Genomic DNA, 22,687 nt, shown 5'->3' with positions numbered 1-22,687 from the left:
ACATGAATGTTTTGTGCAGACTAAGGTCATCCTTGAAAAGGTACAATTCCACATTCCTGTTCTTTTAGCAGTAAGTATGATGTGTCCAGTAGTTCTTGTAGTACCACCTGAAATATTACTACCTTTTGAGAGGCTTTATCCTATGTAGAGATTAAAACTCCCATAAAACTTGGTGCTCCCTTCTTGGAGATCTTGTTCTGAGGTAACAGAATATTTGAACACTTTCTCATTTCAAGCGGAAGGGACTCCTGAACTGGGTGGTAATCTAAGTAATGTCTTTGTAATAAATGAACAGTTTATCAGCATATTATTTGTTACAACATTCAAAGTCACAGGTAATAGTGGTGGTATTTGGGGTTGACCAAAGCATAGTTGCATAATTCCTATTGTAGAATGATGTTTAGTCATACTAATGATGGAGCAAGTGAGAATTACTGGCACTTAAAATTAATTGCTAGGCAGACATAAAAAGGAAAGGTGTAGAATGTATGCGTTACTGCTGCTTGCATTGGAGACTGCTTCTTCAGGGGATGTGACCAGTAATAGACCTATATCAGCATATTGTGCTGATGGTGATCCAGTTGCTAAGCAAACATGCAGGATGTGTATGCTAAAACTGCTTCTCTTCAGTGATTGTCCAACTGTCTTTATTTTCTTTGAACTTTTGATTTGATTGTGCTGAAAATCTTGGATCATCTGGTAAGTCGTCTAGAGAACTGCTTGTATTAGGAGGCAAGCGGTCTGTTAGTGAAAACCAATTCTGCTTTTTGTTGGAAATACTGAATAAGGAAGCCATACAGCTGGAAGGCTTTAAACTGTTGGGTATAAGACTTTGTATAGAAATATTACCAGTACTTATTGTATATAATGTAATACGTGTAATGTTTGAGCCAGCTTTTCTGTCTCGTATACTACGTGAAGTATGGATGAAGTAGATTGTATAACTTACAAAACCTTCCTTCCTCCATGGGAGTGCAATGAATGTCAGTTTGAAGCTGGTATGTGAGTGCTGTATGCTTTATAACTCCAGTGACACAAGATCCTAAGATAAACTCAGCCTTCATTTAGTGAAGTTTTTAGGCTCTAACAACATGCCATGAAGTGAAGCAGAGAAAATGGAAATGGATTACAGAAAAAGTCTGCATTCCTTGCTGTTTTCATGCTGTAATATTTATGTCATAGAGGATCTCTCCCAAGCTCTGATTTCAAACTCCCATGTGGACCAAAAGCAACATTGTATATGGCTTGACAAAAGTCTTTTCTGACTAACTTTAAGTGACCTGAGGCAGATTAACATGCAGATTAATGTATTTGACAGTAATAAATCAGTTTTAACAAGTACTGGGGCAGAGATTTGTTTCGCAGAGGGTTTGAATAAAATATAGTACCTGGAGTTATATTGAACATTTTGTGGAGAATGATGTAGCTGAGATGGTTAAAGAATTTCCTGCTTTCCTTGGTTTTGTGCTGATGCATCTTCATACAATTTAGCTGTAACTATGTGGAGTTTTATTTAAGTCAAAGTTGTCTTGGTGAGCGAGCCTACAAAAATCAAAGGATTCTAATTTAAATGGGATGCATGCATTTTGTCATCCACTGTAAATGTTTAATAACTGCTGTATAGCATGCATACTCTAAGGATTTTTTTTCCCTGTCTGCATAAATTTATTATCTAGTTTTATGCTAACTTGGTGAAACAGCCTTCATGTTGATTTCACGTCCTTTTTGTAGGAATCTTGGACTGTAACCTTCCCAAGCTTGAATACAAACATCAAGAAACAGTGACAAGTTTGAGGTGAGAAAAATTGATCTATGCTTCCTTATAGGTAGCACAGTTATTTGTCAGAGAGCAGTAACAAATTAGAGATTAGGAATACTGGGTGGTTTTGGGAAATGTATTTTGGTGGTTAAGATAACTACTGTGTGTTACTCCACAGGGATGATACAAGATCTGTTTGTGTCATTGTTCTAAGTTGTATTTCTCAGGACTGAGGCTTACAAGAAATTTGTATGTTTCTGAAATGAGGTGAAACTTAATATGACAAGCTTGGCTTCCAAATTGCAGTTGATAGTTGAGATGAGTGCTAGGTATATGCGTGAGAGTATAAACCAGTCAGAGATGGGACTTTAACTAGTCATTCTTTTCCCTTTTAGGAGGGAAACTGTAGCAGTGTGTCATGTATTTGGTAGGGTAGGGTTTTCTTGGATTTTTTTTTCTTCAGGTTTTGGTCATCTTTGTGGGGGTTGTTTGTTTCGTTTTGGATTGGTTTCATTGGGGTGTTTTGTGGGTTTTTTTAGTTGGTTTTTTTTTTTTAGTTTTTCCTTAAACCTTTTCTCGTATTGTTCTCACTTTGGCAATGGAAATCAATGACATCAAATTGCCATGTGACAGTTTAAACACTATTTGTGGAAGAAGGTAAGAATCGGTGGTTAACAGATTTTATCTAGTCTGTATGTAAGAATCAAAGTTGGGGCACACTGAATGTTTTCATTTCCTTGAGTCTCTGGAAAAAGGTGAGTCATTCCATTGAAACTTGGAATTCCAGAATAGCTATAGCATAAACCAGGCTGGGTTAAACTAGAAGTCCCTCTGGTTCAGGATCCTACCTTCATTGAGGAGCTCCTGCCTTAAGCTTCTGCCCCTTGAGACCCTCTGACCACCCTGTTGTGTGTAACCCAAGTAGGCTGTGTGATATTTACCCAGTCTGCCTCCAAGCCGTGCTACAGAAACATTTGCACATTCTCCTGCTCCACTTCCTCAGTTTTCTTGCCTTTGTGTCCCACCCTTACACAGAGTGACAAGACCTCCTGCCTGAGGTGGAAAGACCAAGAAGCTTTACGCTGGCTTGTGCTCAGCCAATTCTGTGTTTCACTGTGGGAACAAGTTGAGGGGTAGGGTGAGAGTTGAGCTATGGGTGTGTTCATGGTATGGTTCACTTGATATGTCCCTCTGCTGCAGGATGAAATCCCCATGTGCGCCAGATGTGCCAGGTTGCAGCATCTTACTGAGGCTTTGACTGTGCTTTGTCCCTAACCTTTCTATTTATACCCTTTGAGTCTGAAGCCTGGCCAAGTTGCAGGACCACTTACCAGTCCCAGCCAAGCTGGCCATTCAGGGGAGAAGGAAGAAACTTGGCAAATGAGATTCTGGCAGCTATGGGTTTTTTCTGTTCCCTTGTCCTCTTATATAAGTCGATGCCAGAGCATCAGGGTAGTGCCTACTGGCTTCTTGGATGCCTTTGGGGGCTTCCTGGCATTGTTAGGGTGCTTTGCTTGGTGTCCCTGAAAAATTTTCTGTTTCAACCCTCATCCTTTTTTCTGTGGGGTTTTTAATTTTCTTAATCATTTGACTTCTTCCTGGCTTTGTTTTGTTTTTATTCATTAGGACCCTTTCTCTCTTTCCTCAGAGAGGACTCTTAAGGTTTTAGTAAGGATGCCCATCCCCTAAGGAAGAAAATAGCTTCTAACCATGAATATGCAAGCAATATATGATAGATATGCACTCATATTTAGGAGCTTCTAGAGCTAGAGGTGGCTTCATGTGCTTAACACCCTTTGATGGATTTATCCTGTGTGTTTGTCCACTTTCACTGTGAATCCTCATCCTGTAGCAAGGAGTTCCAAGGTTTACCTATTTGCTGTGTCAAGAACTTCTTTTTGTGTTTGAGGTCAGTATCTGCTAACTCTGTGACCTTACCTTGGCTGACAGGCAATGCTCGGTCTTTTTACTTTTTCTTGTTGTTTTGGGTGGTGGTGCTGCTGTTGTAGTCATGAAGATTGGGAAACATTGTGCTGTTTTGAAATTCTACTGCAATTTTGAGTGGTCAGCTCTGGTTTTAAATAAAACTTCCTTTGCTATTGCAAAGCAGATCCTTTCTCAAATAATTTAATAAATGTGTAAAATGTGATGTAAAATTTCTGAACTATTACTGATTAACTAGCACATGATAAAAATAGATACCAGATTTTGTATTTCATAAATGCAAGGCTTGTGTCACTTTGTATTCTTGTTTCCTTAGCTACAGCTGCTTGCTTGTCTACGTAGGTCAGGGCTTGCTTGGTTGTCTGGGCAGGTCAGTTGTCCTCCAAGATTTTACTTCTGCTCTCTTCTAATGTACTAAATTCACAACACTGATTATTGACTTTTCTTAGGACTTACAAATCTCAGTGTCTACTTTTTTTCCCAAAAGCATACATGCCACTACTGTGCTGTCAATACTGGAAGAATCTTTCATGCTTTTCATTATGGTATACCTTGGGATTTTAGAAGTGTATAAGGCAGTGTTTATGCTCTGTTTACATCTGACCCCCTGTATAGAGTTCTCAGCTAGGTTTCCAAGTACATCTTTGGCATACAGATCAGTGGTTGGCTTCTATGTGTAGCACTTGGTCTCTACTGAGAAGCTTTGCCTTCATTTTCTCAATATTGATGATAGTTGTCTGTGCATATCAGATGAATCTGAAGAGCTGTGTTGCCTCTCTGTCACAGCCATGGACATGGTAGTTAGTCTGCATCAAAAATACACTGGATTATTCTCTTTCTGTAAGAAAAATAAGGTAACTTACACTAGAATGAGATCCCTTATTTGCTAACTCCATTGACAGTAGGTGTTGTGTCAGCATAAGGTATTTTTTTTTTCTTTCCAGAACAGTTTATCTGAATAGTTCTACCCATATTAACACCCCTTACAGATCCAGTTGGCCTAGGGTAAGAGTACCTTCAGTGGGTATTTGAAAACTAGGACAGATAACTATTCAGTAGTTTGCTGACCCAATTCTTGCTCTCTGCTCGTATTCCTCCTGTCTGGGCCCTTGTCCAGGAAGTCAACCCAAATTCCTATCCTTCCTACTCTTAAGAGTGTGGATGCTTATCAGCTTGGCCATGTTTCCTTCCTGTTCTTAGGGTTTCTTAAAGAAATCGAGTGTCTTCTATGATATCTAGAACTTCTTTCTTCAAACAGAAAGTGCAGACAGTGACTGCTTAGCTCACTGGTTTTTGTGTTTAGGTGCTATTGTAGGAGCATATATACATGTATGAAAGGCCCTTTGGTACAAAACAACATTGACCGGGTCACCCTGGCACAAAAAGTTTCCTCCAGGGGAGGAATGTGTTACAAGTTCAGATGGCTCATTTGGTTGCTTTTTCTGGGACTGTTTCAGACTTTGTTATTATGCTGTAATTTTCCTGTAACACTTTAAAGACTAAAAATGCTCTTCAGAGTTGCAAAATGGGAGAAGGAATGGAGGATTCCATCAATGTTGTTACATTCTTATTTATGGGCAAAGAGTGCATGTGTCTGTGTGTACATAAAAATAACGTGTGTGTTTAAGTAAAGCCAAGAATTTATTGTTAGTATAATGGAAATCCTAACAGTCTGACTCAAGAATCATTAGTCTACATTTAATTCTTAAAAATTGAGAAGAATATTGCAGTTAGAGTACTTGCATATGGGGAAATGTTGCCAAACACAGCTAGAACTGTTAACACGCACTTTTTGATTTCTGCCCCTTTGGAGTTACTTTCACCCTTCCATTGCTGCTGTGGGTCTTTTAAGTCAGCAGCTTTGGACTGTTGGAGAGGATAACAGAAGGTCATCAGCCTTGGGAGTCATTTGTTGGGAGAAGTATGATGTTGACATTGCCTGTTTCTTCTTCCTCCCTCTAGGATCCACTTGGGGTTTTTTTTGTATGTTTGCTAATATGCTTTTACACCTCTTTTCTTTCTTCTTTGGTCTACAGCTCCAGGTTATATCTGAATTTACTATATATGGTGCCCTTTATGTATGTTAGTTACTATTTCTTTGTTACCCCTAAAGCCAGGTTTATCCAGCTTCAGGTCTGCTTTTTTTTTTCCCCAACTGACCATTAGTGAGTTGTTTATAGCCATGGGGGCTCTGGTGGCAAGCCTGTGCCCCATCTCTTATCCATGCCTGTACTCCTCTGTACTGCATCCTGTCTCTCCACTTCTCAGGGCCTCTGTTGTCATACTAGGCCAGTATTTCTCAACATCATTGTAAATGCCTCTTTCTAGGGAGGATAGCAGGAGGTTATATCACACCAAGGTAAACAAAAATAAAATAAATTAGCCATAGACATCTAGTCAATTAGAGAAGCTGCTGTCAAAGCTAAACTGAGTAAAAGGCAGGTCAAGAAAAGTTCAGACAGAGCAAACCTGACAAGCGTCAGTCGTGAGGCCTTGCGGCTTGATACGGAGCTTATGGCCTGCTGCTAGCACTTGTAATGCTGTTTTTACAGGGCTGCATGGTTATGATTCCCCCCTCCCCCACATTCAATGTCTGCAAATCCCTGCTTATCACTCACAAGTCCAGGAAAGGTGTTGCAAACCCTCTTATGACTCCAGGCTCCCAAGCAGGACTGAGTCAAGGATTCTGGAGGCATCCTTTCTTTTCTGTCTTCTCTTGCCTTGTGGTGACCTATGTAGGTCTGAGGGTAGCCAGTAGTGCTTTATTGTGGTATGTAGCCATCGTTACATAGTGTAAGTGCTTCACATAATAGTCTTGTGTTTTCTTTTATGAATTTTATTATTACAGTAAATGCTGTATTCTATCTATGATAAAGGCAACCTGGATGTCTAACTCAACTTTTTCTGTTTTTCGTGAAATTATGGCTTTTATTCCTGTTTTGTAATAAGGTATTTCTGTAGGTGTAAATATTGTGTCTGTTTCCTTTGACGAATGTTTTGCTTGATCTCCTGTTGTCACTATCTTCTGTTGTGAGTTATCTACTGCAAATAGTTTGTCATAACAAAATAATCTTTTATTTTCTTTTAACGTTGCTGATTGTCATTCATCCAATGTTACAGCCTGTCCTCATTTTACTAAACAAGCAGCGTAGCTCTCTTATCAAAGGGTGGATTGCAATTCCATGCTTCGAAGTAGGGACAGTATATTTTTCACTGAAAGTATATAGAAGCGAAGTGCTCCTCATTATCACAGTTCACAGCATTTTTTTAGACAATTCCAGTGCATGTTTGGGGGGCTTTTTTGATTTTTTTTTTGAGTTGGAAAAGACATGGATTCCTCCCCCCCCATGGCTATCTGTATGCATCAATAAGTGGTATTAAATCATGCAAAACATCTAATGTGTGTATTCCCAAAATGCTTCCTGGTTACTTGAAAATTAACTTGGAGCATGTTTATAGTCTTAAACTGTTTCAAACTTAAAATTTACACTAGTGTAGCTGTGCTGATTAGACTGCAGGCTGCAGCTATACTAGCAAAAACTTCTGCAGGGAACACGGTTATACTAGCAAACAGTGTTATGCCAAGATGATAAAACAAACCACAGTAAGATGACTTTTTGTGTGAGTGTCGTGGTCTAGGTCCTGTAGATGTGTTTTGACTTTAAGCTACACCTGTACTTACAGGTCTTGCATGTATACAGATAATAATTTCGGCTTTTAAAATTTTAGCGGTAATCTCACAAAGTATCATAAGTAGACTGAGGGTGTTTTGCCATCTCTGCTTAGTTACAGGACAGTAGAAAGTAAAAGATTAACTCAACATTTCTACTTTTGAATTACATCAGTGATGTACTGTGATATCAGTGTCCTTGGTCTTGTTTCAGAATTTGAGATGATTTCAAACAATGTTATCAGGAGAGAAATGTGTATCTGAAAGAGTGGCACTAAAAGGTAGAGGAGACTAAAAGTTCACTTTGGGTTATTTCTTAACTCTCAACAGTTACTAACTTTTAAAAAACAAATTATTCTCTGGCTATTGCATTTAGGAAGTTAAGATATGTAATTAGTAAGTAGCTTTATTTGGTGTTACCTAGAACTTCAGCCATTTGACTAAATCTGCTTCTGACTGACATAAATTAGGTGCAGCCTAGTTACAGTAGGTCTGTCTCTTTTGCTTGAATTTTGGTGGTTAAGAAAGAATCTGAAAAAGATGTTGCACTGCTTTTTTTGATCTTAGACTGATACAATGCTGTGGGTGTGGATGTTGGCTATTCCTATAATGTTCTTGTAACATTTTTGCTACAGAAAAGTAGCAGATTTTTTAGAGTTGTCTGACTTGTGGCAAAACAACATTATGGTTTTTGAGGAGAGGAATATATGCTGTTTTCAACTGAAGAAATGCCATTGTTGAGCATTAAGTAAAGGAGTAAATTTTCTTTGTTCTTATTTTTTACAAATATGGGAATGCAAACATATTTTGTAGACCAAACGGGTCAGTCACAAAATAAAACACTGATGGGCAAGCTCAAAACCTCATGAATAAGCTTATCAAGATTATCAGCAAAACTAAAGAGTAGGTGCTTCCAAAAACTGGGAAGAGTGTGATGGTCAGCTTTTTGCAACCAAGCTTCTGAGATCCTGACCACTGCATTAAAAGCAGTAATCTTGGTAAGGTGTCTGGTTTGCTATGCCAGGTGCAGTCTGCAGCTGGTCAACAGGTCAAAATCAAGGCCATGGTATGTACATATATCATAATTAAAGGCTTGGTCCAACACATAACTGTCAGTCCTTAACAGGTTAGGAAAATACTGCCTATAAAATACATAAACAATTAAAATCTTGGTGTGTGTGGTCCTACCCTTTTGGTCATGTTGTCCATGCTGCATCTCTGTGTATTGAGCCAATTCACTTTGCTAGTTTGACAGTAGATGATTTCTCATTCTCCTCCCTGGGTTAATGTTTTTTCTAGACTGCATCTGGAGTGGGTTGTGTCAAACATCAGAGTGCCTCTGGGGGGGCAGCTATGAGAAGTGGGGCTGTTTGCCCACCGAGGGAAGAGTGGGGCTGCCCCCTCTTGGCACCAGCCAGCCCTTAAATCTGCACAGAGATGGCTTCTAAGTACAGATGTCCAAGCAAGCTGGTAAGAAGCACTGAAGGCAACTGTCTTAAATGCTTTCCTGCTTGAAGTTTGCAGCCGAAAACGTGTATTCCTTTTTGGTTTTAAAAGCAAGGTGGTAGTGTTTGTTTCTGTGCAGTTGCTCCAGGCCTTAGAGCATTTTCTTGAGTTGTAAAAGATCTCAGTCAGTTTCTAGAGAGATTCAGACTTAACACTTCCTAGGAGGAGAGTGTTGTACCTGCCAGGGTAGAGGAATGTTTGCTTGCTGGATTGCTGCTGTTGATTTTGGTGCCCTTTACATTCTCACGCAAAGATCCTCTGTGTAGAGGGGTTAAGTGAATATAGCTTCAGTTTAGTAGTCTAGCTCTGGATTTTAGTGCCTGCTCCAAAGACTTTGGTTTCTTCATCTTCACCCACCAGTTCTGTGAATCGGATGTCCTTGAGGCAGTAGTTAAAAGGATGTATTCTAAATTTTCACTTATGAAGAAAGTAATGTCTAATTTCATACTTTCACTTTTAGACAGTCTGTGATCCAAAGTGTTACTAACAAAAACCAACTGCATCTTTTTGTTGTTGGCAACCATGAAGTAAGTTGGTGTGTAAGTTAGTAACATGCCATAGAAATAAAATCATAAAAGGGCACAAAGATGGAACGTTTCTTACTTGGAGAAACAGAGCTGTTTTAATGAAAAATGAAGGAAAAGCAAGTTTTCCAGGTCTAGGCTGTGGATTTTTGTGGAATGTGATGTGAAAAGAACTTGAACTTCTGTTCCTCGTTTTGTACTGCTTTTGTGACAATTCTCTTGGTTTTGGTTTATTGCAGAGTAAAACTGATTTACAGCAGTCATCTAGTCTGTAACAACCAGACATTGTGCACTGGGGGTGGGCCAACCTCTGACATAAAGCTTAACCCAGTTACAAAACTGAGGTCCAATTTGCAGTACAAATTGGACAAATGTTGTAACAATGTAATGGGATCCTCTGAAATGGAACCACTTGGTTAATGTAGGCAGGCTGCTGGCTTGTTCTCTTTCTTTGGATCCAAATGCATAAGAATGTGCTTGATTGTTTGCCTCTGCAGCCTGCTGTGAAATAGCTTAGGCTGAAGTGTCCAGTGACAGTTTACAAGTTACAAAGACAGCTTTTTGGCCACTGACCCTCTGCGGGAGTCTAATCTTTGTTTTGTAGATGTCTCTTTATCTAGGGAAATTACATCTAAGAGAAGAGGTGTTGGATTGCTTCCTCATTGTTCCTCATTGTTAAAGATGACCTTCAAAGAATTTTTACAGCCCGATTCATACTTTTCCTTTAGGGTACATTGAGAAAATAAGGTTTTCTGTGATTTTTTTTCTTCTTCCTTCCCCTGTTCATATATACCCTTGTTTGCTTCATTTTTGACTGTAGTTTTGGAGAATATTTAGAATGTTGCTGTGGATGTTTAACTCCTTAATTGAAAAAGACAGCTCAATCATTGAAAGATTCTTAAGAAAAAAAAAAAGGATAAAAATCCCTTATTTCAGGTTATACTCTTGAATCTTTCAATACTGCTGCTTTGTTAACTTGTGGCCTTATAACTTAGGGGCAACTCACAAATCTACTTAAAATGTATGCATTTCTTATCTCTTCTGCTTTGCTCTATGCATAATGAAAAAGCAGCCAACCAGTGGATGCCCCATATAGTTAATTAGTGACCCCCCCCATGGGTTAGCTAGGCCACTTGTACGGGTGACACTCAAACAGCAGTCTTAACTCATGTGACATAGCGCTTGCTATCTGACTACTTCTTCCTCTTCCCCTTACCCAAACTGTGTACGCCTGCCTTGGATTGGCACCAGTGCTTGCCTAATTTGCCCAGTAAATGGACCAGGGTGCCGTGTAAGCAGAAAATCAAAGAAGACTGCCTTCCCCCCAAAAGCACAAAATCCAACACCTTTCCAACTGAATACTGTTGGTGTTAGTACACCATTTGGGAGGGACTACTTGTGACAGAACCTCCCTACCAGAAGATAGTAGTAGAAATACAATGTGCCAAGAACGCTACATTTCTTTTTTTTAAATATACCTTATTTCAGTCAAGGTAGCCAGAAGCAACTATTTTATAAGCAAAAAATCCCCTCCATCACCCTATATAAGCCATGTTCTTATCATGAACAATCTGCCCATGGGTTGTACTGGAAGTGCTTTGCCATTTGCACCTGTGCTAACAGTTCTGGAAATGGAGTTGTGTCTATTTTGTTACTGAGGCCTAGTCTAAACAACTTTGGATTTGGTAAAGTTATTCAGCCCATAGGTGGCTTACTGTTCAATTAGCTTTGCCATTCTACTGGCATGGATGTAGGCAGCCAACTAGTGATGCTGTTGTAGCTGTGATGGTACATGGACGCAGGTAAGGCAAAGTTTGTAGATTGAGAGAGTATCTCTTATAAGACTTTTCAGGCACTAAAGCCTTTCATTAAACATTAATGAATGTTCTGAGAAGTGATGTAGCCTGAAATCTTCATGATGACCTTTTGATAACTTTGATAACTTCTTTTGATAACTAAGCTCTGTTAGGGAGAATGAGATAATCTTATGAAGATTTGTCCAGTGTGTATACATTGCTTATGCTAGTTTAATGGATGCTTTGAAGAGGATTAGCAAGGAAGGAGCTAACATCCATACAGTGGGTGCTGTTGCCTTCCTGAACAGGGAAGTGCCTATCAGAAAGGCTGTTGGATCTATGACAGGGGAGTGGAGGCGGGTGCAGTTTTCATTCTTCTTCCACATACCAGCTATAGAGAGAATGAAATACCTTTGAAGGGATCATTCTTGTGGTTCTTATAGGAGGAACATACTGCCGTACTGAGAAGAGTTGAATGCTGGAGAGATTGCTTTGCTTAGGGGTAGTGGGAGGTAGTCTGACCATCTGGGACTGTGTTTTATCCTAAAAAGGGAATGACAGATCTCTTAAATTTAACTACAAACACTACCCTTAGTGTGCTTTCTTTGTTTTGCTACTGTGTGGCATTGTTTAGCTCAGGTAGAAAACCAGTCCTCATGCCCGGTGAATTCTGGGAGGTTAGAAGGTCTGTGTCACTTATTCAGGGAATATTTGGGGAAATCGCACAAAGAATAGTAGCATCATCCTGTGGTGCTTCAGTTTGTGTAACTACTCTTTGTCATCTTGATGAGTGAAGCAGTGTCCTAAATATGCTGTAATCGTGCATGTTGACTCTTCTGACGTTGCACAATTGCAGTGAACTGCTGAAATGGTATTGCCTTCTGATTCTGTTTTCAGAAAGATGCCAAGTGTCTGTCTACAGCCTGAAACTGGCACTGACTCTCCTTGCTGTGGGGTTGACTTCTGAACTGGGATGGAGTGAGCAGCTGAGAGTGATGACCACTTAGGCTATTGTAGGTTGTGTGGTGGCAGCAGCATATTAAGTTGACTAATGGAGTGCTACATTTTGCGTTTATAGGCTGTGTTTAGAACTATGATAGTATTAAACTGGTAAGTCCTTTCTAAGAGCTGACTTAGCCTTTAGAAGTTTTCTGTATTAAAAAAAAAACCAAACAACAAACCAAACTCTGTAGATGCTTTTCTCAGATGATTTTAAACAGCAGGAACTCACTGATTGATCTAGATGCTATTATGCTTACTATACGTGCAATCATTAAGTAGGTTTTAAGTTGTACATGGCAACTTCCTCTTTAAAATGGAATCTAATTTTAATGAAAGCTTTTAGTTTGTTGCATGCTACAAAAAAGTTAAAGGACTTATAATCTCAGTGAAACACAAAACAACCTCTTCCAAGACCTCAAATGTTCTATAGCTTTCCATTTTCTAGTTTTTGTTTTCATGAACTGCCTAGTCTTAAAGACAGAATGGGGCAATATGTCTCTTAAGGGTGTTTCAACCATCGACTTCTGGCTAGATGCTGCTGACCATATCTAGACTTCCTGTTTTCTTAGGAAAAGGTCATCCTAGTCATTCAAAGCCTTCACTGAACTGTGGCGTCATAGAAACTTTGTAACAGAAATTAAAGACCATCTGTGCCTTTCCTGTTCATAATCTGACTGCTTTCACTTGTGAACAAATAGTTCTGGCTATTAGCACTTTTCTGCTGGCAACTCCATGTTGCATTCAGGCGCGTGTTTTTGGCTTTTGTAGTACATTTTTAAAAATGAGTAGAAACCAGTAGTGATGCTTTTGGTCTATCTTTTGGCTTGCTTACCTTTGCATGTGCAGGAAGGGCAAGCATATTTAGCACTAAAGAATCCTGCATCAAGGACAACATGGAAACATCTTAGTTCATTGAGCAATGCCACTGTAATTTCAAGAAACAATGACTTCTATTTATGCAGAGCTCTAAAGTTCAGCTCTACTGCTGAATGCAAATCTCACTCGCTGGAGGTGAAATGCATCTTTTATTTTTAACTGTAGTGATTGCTTGACAGTGGGTGCTAGTGAAGTAAATCTTCAAGGCCCGATTTAAGAAGTCTCTTGGCATTCTTATATGTTCTTGTATTAGAAGAACCTTTTGCAAACATCTTGGCCAAATGTGGTTAAGCTTGTTGTGTTGGTTGTTACTGTGTCTCTGAGCATTGCTCCCACAGTGTCGTAGAGGTGATGTAAGGACATGCTCTTAGGCAATATAGCAGTTAATGCAGCACACAATGGCAATTCTATTGCTTAAAGCTAGTAGAAAGAAAAACTAGTAAAACTTGCTGGTTAAATGTCTAATGCAAATTGAACAATCCATGAAACTATGACTGTTTTAACTAAGTACCTGTTTGAAATGTTGTGGGGAATATCAGGTAGGGGTGTGTGCATGTGTGTTTGTAACTGTTTACAAACAGCTGCTCTGCTTACTTGCATTTTTTTGGTTTTAGCTACAGCTTCAAAATGGTACAGTGTACTGTACTGAAATTAGTCTCTTATAAGTTGTCTTTTAAATTAAGGCGCCCAATAAGTTTCATTTCAAACTGTAGTTCTTGTTGCATACTCTTTTCTTTCTTCCCTAGATCAGTTTTGCCAAATGGCAATGTGATGATGTCTTCATGTTTCTTGCATAAAAATAGAATTGTGACTTGGCTGCTTGAAATATGACAAAACCAGTCAAGATTTCAGTTTTTCTGTGGCTTTCTAAATATTTGTTCTTGGTCTTAAAATCCACTTGCTCAACTTCTTCATTGGGCTTCCTGTGTAATGTTGTTAACCCTTGGCTTAATTCTTATGGGGTGATAGTCCTGTGGCTCTTGTGTTTACCAAGTAAACAGCTGTGGACATTTTAGATGTTACTTCTTAGGTGGAGGTTACTGACCCTGTAGTGGAGTTAGCAGGAAGGTGGGCATACCATCTGCTCTGCTGTCATATTGTAAACTTACCTTCTTGGGTGATTAAAGCAGTGTGCCATACTGAACTCAGACAACTGAGGTATCATTTAGTTCTGCAAAGTCTGTTACCTGCTCATTAGCAGCTCTCTCCTCTGGGGATTGCTAGGCAGCTGAGGGGCTATAGTATTACAAACTGCTGCAGCAAAATTAACTGTAGCACATTTGTCAGAGCTGAGAATTATCTTGCAGTGATCATGTGTAAATGAGATTAGTCCCTGAAAGGAAGGAGTACATTATTTATTGGCTTTTTGGGGGTGACATTTTATTACAGGATTGCCAATACCAATATCCCATCTTATATTTTTAATTTTCCTTCCTACGTTATGACAAAGTTCAGCATCTTTTATTGGGCACTAAAATTCCAGTCTAATTATGCACCCTGACAAGTTAAAACTTGTTAAATGGGTTATCTTAATGTTATGTGTTAGTCACATCTAAGTACTTAGATGTTACAGTAATAGAATGACACCAAGTGATTAGCACAAAATGAAGAGATTCTCATTCAGAGTGAATCTGAAGTCTCAGCTGAGCGCTAATTCATTCTAGTGGTTTCTGGCTCTCTGATTGCAAAGTGCTTTGGCTATTGTGCTTCCCAAGGCTACCAGTGTCAAACAGATACCTCTTGACTGGCTATTGAAGTGACCACCACACAGTGGTGTACAAGATAAATAGGTAACCAATAATACTCTTGGATGAAGGCTCAGATTAACAGGTTGTCATTAGGTAATTTTCTGCAAATCTAATTAATATTTAGCATCTTGAGTTAAATTTACCCCAAATCCTTTTTGCAGTGTTACAAGTGTAAAATACAGTTACTTTTCTGACTAGAAAGCATGGGTTATGGTTTTCTGGGGGAGTTATCTGGTTTTGCTGTGATGGAATGAATGGTGTTTAAATCTGTCTGGTCTAATTCCTTACATAAGTAAAGTTACAGACCCATTGCTAGCAGTAATTGTGAACACGTTAATTTAAGCAAGGGAAACATAATCACTGTGTGTACTACTGCCCTCCTTCCAGTCTGTCTAAAGTTAGTTGCTGCTTGAGCTCTGCTTGCTTGCTATTACCCAAGCAGCTGTACCAGTACTTAGCATCCTAGTTTCAGTGAAACCTAGCCCAGATGATTGAGCTTGGGTATGAGCTTCATACTCACAAAAAGCTGATAATTACAGAGTGCCTGTGATAAGTAGTTTATCTGTAAATAGTATTAACAGCCCAGTGTTTGCAACTTCATAAAAATAATCTGTAAAAACATCACTGTGCTTTTGTGAATTTTACTGTTTTATGGAGCTCACTTTCTATTATCTTTCAAAGTTGTGTTTAATTTGTGTTAGGATACAAAGTGGTCACAAGATGAGAATTCATTGTCCAGCAGTGTGGAAGCCTATATGATTAATTGATCCTGTGGGAGTTTGGGCACATATAGAAGCAGTTGTCATAGCTGTTTGGTAGCTTTTAATCATGCTTTTCTTCCAGCCACCTTGCGCTCTTCTTTTTAACTTTAGTTCAGTTATACAAACTGTTTGTCTTTCAGAGCCAACACGTTATCAGCCAAACCGAACCAAGAGGAAAAAGAATATTTGAGAAGGCTCCCAGCATCTCATGAATGAACTAACGGAACTCGATAATGCTGGTTCTCCAGAGCCAGGTCTACGGCTCAGAAAAGGACACATGTCTGACACTGCAACAACACAGGCACCCTTTGAAGAGGACAGCTGTGAGCAGAGGCTTCTTTTAGTGGATCCGCCTCTGTCTTCTGCCCAGGAAAATGTAAGTTTGTGGTTATCTGTTAGGTTTACTAGGAAAAATGAGTTTGGATAGAAGTGCTTCAGTGCTTGAAATAAGTTCCAGAAATGTGAACCATGAGCCTACAACTTCTTTATGCCTGCTAAATAATTGTAATAAACCCAGGAAGATACCAGAAATATTCAGTTGAATGTATGGGAACTTGGGTGACAAGATGGGGCTAAGTGTAAGTTTAGCAGCATTATATTTTTTTATCCCCTCCTCAAAGAAATGGGACTTGAACTTGTTTGTTCTCTGCTGAGACGCTGCTCATATCGAAAGATTTTTGTTCTGTAACTTCCAATTAATTATAAGTGAGAAGATACACTGACTCTGGCTGAATGTAATCTGAACCTTGGCTAATTGCTATCGTTTAACAGATTAGGACAGAAAAATCTGTTTGCAAGCATTCTTGTTGGAAGAATGGCCATACTGGATTAGGCCAAACATCCACAGTGCGCAATATCCTATCTCGGACAGCAGTCAGTAACAGACTCATAAGGAAGAGTACAAGGATGGGGAAGTGTGTTACTTCCCTAGGACACTCTCCCAGCCTTTAAATTGGTGGCTTGTGGTTTTCCTGAGCCAGTGGCAATGTTCTTGAATTTTTGGTGCATAAGCCTTTGTAAACTTTAGCAGCTACAACATCCTGCGGAAAAGTGTTCCACAGCTTAGTTAGGTGTTATATGAAGGTAATGTCCAAGCATTGGAGAAAAGTACCTTCTGGTTAGAGAGTTTCAGAAATGTAATTAATGCTTCTCCCAGGATATATACAGATGGCTATCAGCAGAGTTAAGTGGAGGAGACATTCATCTTAGGCTCACTATTAAATTTATCATGGCTTAATGAGTTTACTGTATCAGCTCAGTTACGGCAACTGTGTGGTTTTAGCCAGCAGCAAAAACGTGCTGATGCTACTTAATGTAGCCTTCTATGCAGAAGAGTTGGGCTGTTGCTGTAATTGCATTTGCCGCAGATTCTGGGTGTGTGCATGGAGCACTGTCATGGTTCAGCTGACATGAGAACCCGTATCAGGCTGTCTTAACTTGATTAGTTAGTACCTTTATAGAATTTAGTTTCAAGTGTCCTTGTAATGAGAAGTCAGAACAGGTATTCATGGCTAATAAGCCAAGCCAGTGCACTGTGAGCTGTACACTGCTATAACTTCTATAGGACATTCTCAGTATCATGATAACGGGAAATGCCCAGAGTCTTTTTCTTTGCATTATGTGGAAGGTGGTAAACCATGTGTAGAAGGTGCAAAGTCTTAGCCAATAGCTGAATTTGCTAATGTTACAAAAAGAAAAGTTGAGTTGTACTAGCAGATATTTTGAACATAAATATGTTTATCTGACTGTGTGTTTGGGAACATCTTTTTTTGAAGGCTGTTTTCATTCTTGTCTGACTTTCCTAGTTGAATAATGAGAGTTACCTGTTACCTGCAGATGGAATAGCCCAAAGTAAAAGCCTGTAACTGCTTATGTTCTATAATTCTTTCTGTACATTTGCTTAGCCAAATAGAAATTATTTGGATGAGTTGAAGTGTTTAATTTTAGAATTTTGGAAATAAAATGGTTAAAGTACTTTCATTCTCTCTTCTGCTTTTTCAGGCATTCTTAGCACGTGCTAGTCCTTTTTGGTTTTTTGTTTGCTTTCACCCCTATGCTAAAAGTATGTGTTTCTTTTGTTTTTGTTCTCTACAAATATTTAGCTTTCTTGTATTTGATGTCTTCTCTCTTTCCCAGTCTCTTAAAGTGCTGCCACAGAAATTTGTTTTTGCCATTTGGGCCTTGCTGTTCTGTCTTGAACTGCTTCACTTTCTCTGCCTTATATGGCCTCTTGATTTTTTGACTTTTTTTCAGTGTAAAGTTTTATTCCTGTCCTCTGTGATTTCTTGTTTCTAATACTGTGATATCTTTAAATTTTGTTCTTAAAAGGTTGAATAATTGATGCTTCAAATGGATCATCCCAAAACACTCTGCTGTCAAAAGTACCAATATTAGCTTGCCAAATGGCCTTTATTATGTGACATACTTGCAGTGTTCTAAATAATCTGGAAAAAACATTATGCTATATATCTTCCTCTGTCTTGTATAAGCCTCAGCACAGCTGTTGCTCAAATACCAGCTAGGATTCACTTTTTTGCTCTACTGTACATTCTGGCTATGTGCTACTGCCTCAGAGATGACTTACTAGTTCAAAAGCAGGATTTTCCTTGGGTTCTGAAGAGGCTCTTGTTTAGATAACAGTAGTATAAAGTTATTGTTCTTCCGTAGGTGGCAATAGTACTTGGGCACACAAGCTAAACATAGCCTTGTAAAAGGACTCAAGTGGTGTCCGCTTCATTAGTATTCTAGTGGCTAAATGCAACCACTTGAAGCTGATGGTAACGATCAAGGAATTCCTATGTTGGAGAAGGAAAGTGGATGAGAGCTATATAGTGTCTTGATGGTAGGACAACCATGGTTATTTAATATGCTTTTAAATGCTTCTACTTATGACAAGCTAATCATATTGACTTTGTTGAATATCATAATATAGATGTATTCTAATAGATATGATACTTCCCCAAAATGAATGGACTCTTTATGCAGCCCTAAAAACCTTGTGCTTGACTTTTTTTTAAATATACTTTAACCTGTCAGTGACAGGAAGTAAACAAAAGAACCATTTTCTTTGCCTTTATTCCAGTCATTAGGCTTTCATGTTCCTGAATAATTATTTCTTTCATGCAGTTGAGCTGCGTTGTGCAGTTGTCCTATGTGGCACCAAAATGCACCCATGAAGTGGAGACCTGTTGCTCTAAAATGTTTGATAACCTGCAGTAAGGATTTGGGGGGAAGTATGCATAGCTCCCAAGTCATCTGAATGGACAGAAGAAATTTGGGCAGATAGTCACCTGGATTGTTTCTCAGGAAGCATGGGTTTTGACTTCAAGTTGAACTTACTTGACCTCTGGCAGATTTCATGATACCTGCATGCAGCTATAAGAGTCTTTCTAGAGCATAAATACCAAAGTGACTTGAAGGAGGAGGCAGAAGGATGTAACAGATTTTCAGGTACAAAAGAAAAGTTTAAGAATAATTGAAGGTAAGCAAATAACTTGAGGCTTTTAACTTGAATCATAGAACTTACTCAAAGCCTTTTCTGTTACAGAAGTGTGTACTTATTATCTGCAAAAGAAGACTTCAAAAATAGTTTTGGTATTGACAGAAGGGTGCATGTAAATTCATGGAATTGTCAACTTGTCTTTATGGTGCACGCTATCTGAGGGAAAAGATTTACATGAAGTCTTGAAGGCCAAAGGTAGACATTTCAGTGCTAAGAACAGTCTTTCTGGAGCTGATATTTGTAAATTCTGATTGCCTTAAATTTTTTTCCTTTATAGATTTACTTGCAAGTTTCTTGCTCAGTTTCAAACCATTTAGCTTTATTTTCAATCTAGCATTTTACTATTGGTACTGTGGAGTTAAGATTAAAAACTTGGCACCTGCTTCTCTATTTGCCTTCTTCCTGCATTGCATTACAGGTTTTGTTGGTAGAGGGTATATTCCGAGTGTGTATGGGAGAGGCCTGGCATAACAGAATTTGAGGTCCCACTAAAACATGTTTTAAAACAGATTATGTTCAAAAAATGTTGTTCTGTGGACTTCTTTATCACCTCTTCCATTTCTCCATTTTTGCAGCTCTTGGGAAAGAATGTTATTTCTTTGAAAGCATATGAATTGGCATTTTACTTCAGATCAAAGGATCTTAACATCTGAATTTCTCCTTCACTTGCTGTTCTAAGCACTGGAAGTAATGCATGTTTTACTAAGACTGCTAGTCACTGAAGAAAGTGTTTGAATCTAGTATCTTTCCCTACAAGTATGCCTTTTTTTTGTATGGCAAAGCATTTTTTGGATACGCAGAGCAGAGTATCTCAAAGTATTCCCACTTAAACAGTATAAAGACACGTAATATTCTATGGAGATGGTTTCCAGGCTCCACAGGCTTAAGTTGGTCAGATGCTGATGTGTCCTTCACTGACAGTTGATGTGCCTGGTTTATTAACAGGCTTTTAGAGCTTGAATGTCTGCAGAAAAGACAGAAACTGGTGACCTAGTCAACCATGAGTAGACAGTATTCTGCCCAGAAGGCTGGTAACGTGGGAAATGGCCATGTCTCTGTGTCTGCCCTGTCTCCCAGAAAACTCTTATGTGAATTAACAAGAAAGTTGTAATTGTTGAATTGCAGCTGGGTTCAACTGTCTGGAGAGTCTTAGCTCTTTGAGAGGGGAAGTGTTGGTATTCTGCTGAGTTTGCTGCCTGACAGCTGGTTTTGTGTTGAAACTAGGAGACGGAGGGAGTGGTTTTCTTTATAATTCACTGGCACAGCTGTTTCCCTGGACAAGGGTTAAATTCCACAGGTTTTGCCTTTGTTCTCCTGGAGATTGTATCTGCCAGATTTGGGCAGCAATGGGGGACTTGACGGCCTTTCGCAGTGATATAAGAGGAAATAGTGTTGTACTGGTGGGTTAACTTGCATCTTCCTCTAACTGTTTTAGATTGATTGACTCTGCTCTTATGTTAAGTTCAGCAGTACACTTTCAGTCTCTCTTAGTTTATTTTTTTAACAGAGCATTTCTTCCATAAGCTCAGGATGCTTGTTTTCTTTTTCTGCTGTCAGGATTAACAATGACAGAGGAGCAGAAAACAGCACATGAGCATCTTCTGTAGTAGAAGCAATTTCTACAGGCTTTTCCCCAAAGTGTACTGATGAGCACATGGTGGGCATTGAGGTCTTTGGTCCTAGTCGGGTACTGGGCATTGACAGAAAATCAGTAGTTGCTATTGCTTAGAGAGTCAACAAACCCTTTTAATCTGAAGATACTTAACGAGGGAGCTAGTTCTAATAAGGGTGTATTAGCAAAGTTGCTGAAGCCAAAATATGACTTCGTCCTAGGACTATTTGCTAAACCAATGTTAAATGTCAGTGCTTGTTTTTAATGAGTGCCAGCAAGCAGTCACCCATGACCAGTTGTATAAAACTGTTTCCAAGTGCTATATTAAATGGATTGCAGCTTTTATAAGAAGGTGACCTACAAAGGAAAAATACTAAACTCCAGGAACCTTCAAGTACTTAACGTTTTGACCACTAGGCTGAAAGGGTCTTTGGCACAGTGCTAATGAAAGACTTTTTTTGGTCCTGTGACAGTAAAAACACCTTTGCACACCCTGCTGAGAGGGTGACTGTAGTTAGTCTTTTGGAAACTGTGGTGTATCTATGTTTACAAGCCTGTCAGATTAAGAGAGAATGTAAACTCTAAATGACAAAGCTGTTATTTTAAAATAACTTGGTATGTGCAGAAGTTAGGGGAAGTCAGGGAAAGTTTTAAGGTGCTGTGCTTTTCCAGTTAATTAGTTACAATCCAAAGAACATAAGCTGATGAAATTTTGAAAAATGTGCAACAGGCTTTTAGGAGAAATGGCATGGCACGGCAGCACCTACTGCTGCTTTCCCCTTACAAAAGACCAGTTGGTAAAAGGTCAGTTGACAGAATGGCCACAGAGGAGTTGCTGAAAAAAGCAATCTTGCTAGCTGAAAAGGATGTTACAGGTCTGTGATTAGAAAAATAACATTTTTTATATTATAGTCTTGAACCTATCTTGGCCATTATGCTGAAGGCTCTCGAGTTACTGAATCTGGCATGCTGCCCCAAGAAACATTAAATGACTTGAATGTCATGTTAAACACTATTAATCATTTATCTGATGAGATCAAGATAAACAGCAGCAAAAACGCCAAGTCATGGCTAGACTTTGTGACTTCAGTTTTATATGAGGGATAACAGTGGTATTGTAAATGCAGTGACATATGTTTTGTAACTTGCATTTTAAGAAGAGAATTGTATATAAGTACTGAGTCATATAATATCCCACAACTCAGTGTTAATCAAGACATTTACTTTTTCTGAAGTATCTTGCCTGTGTTACAGTGATGTGTTTGTACCAAGGCAGAGTTCTCTCAGGCCACAGATCAAGAAGAGAGTGGGGAAGCATCTGTCAGCAGCTGAAGGAAGCAACAAGAACATTAGAACAGATGCAGACTGCATCACGCTTTGGAAATTCCTGTGATGGTAGCTATAGGGCACCAGTGACATCTTGATGGTGAATTGGCATCACAAACAGTTGAGCTTTGAGACATGGGACTTCACTAACTCCAGAGCTTAATACTACATAGGTATGTGCATGGTCAGTTAGGCCCTCAAGTAACTGAGTGATGACTGTCTGAAGAGGAACCCTAACACAGAAGAGTTCTGCCCTTTCTGGGGTTTAGGAGACTTATATTGCAGTTGCTAGTGTTACTGGTTAATGTGTGCACTTCTGGTTCTGCATCGAATACCATACATGCAACCAATGAAAACTATCAAATTTCTAAAAGTGCAGTCCTGAAAGCTGCTAGAAGTTTTGAGAATACAGTAGCCTATTGAAGTGATCATTAGTTTAATTTTCCTTAATCCATGCCTAGCTAGGTTCTTAGGCTCCTTTCTAACAGATGAACACTACAAAAAGGAGGACTGGAGATGATTTGGCATCCCACTGGTATGTGTCAAAAAGAAACTTGGCCTTGCACATGATCCACAGGACGTATTCTGTAGTGGATCTCAGTAAAATGGGAGCTGATGCTCCCTTTGTTTCTGTTGCACTAGCTTGAGCTCCTTAAATCCC

The 22,687-nt window shown here is 39.1% G+C and overlaps 1 protein-coding gene across 1 annotated transcript in view; it reads left to right on the top strand.

Moving 5' to 3' along the window:
- The first annotated feature begins 1,731 nt into the window (after positions 1 to 1,731).
- ADIPOR2 (adiponectin receptor 2) overlaps positions 1,732 to 22,687 on the top strand; it is a 35,807-nt gene continuing 14,851 nt past the window's right edge. The window contains exons 1-2 of the mRNA XM_010566190.1: positions 1,732 to 1,795; positions 15,727 to 15,962. Of these exons, the coding sequence (XP_010564492.1) occupies positions 15,795 to 15,962 (168 nt within the window). The 5' untranslated portion in view covers positions 1,732 to 1,795; positions 15,727 to 15,794. The remainder of the gene's footprint in view (positions 1,796 to 15,726; positions 15,963 to 22,687) is intronic.

Source organism: Haliaeetus leucocephalus, unplaced genomic scaffold, assembly GCF_000737465.1.
Source record: "Haliaeetus leucocephalus isolate CR32 unplaced genomic scaffold, Haliaeetus_leucocephalus-4.0 Scaffold206, whole genome shotgun sequence".
Classification (NCBI taxonomy): Eukaryota; Metazoa; Chordata; class Aves; order Accipitriformes; family Accipitridae; genus Haliaeetus; species Haliaeetus leucocephalus.
The sequence above is the reverse complement of the archived record's forward strand: the minus strand, read 5'-3'. Positions and strand labels throughout refer to the sequence as shown.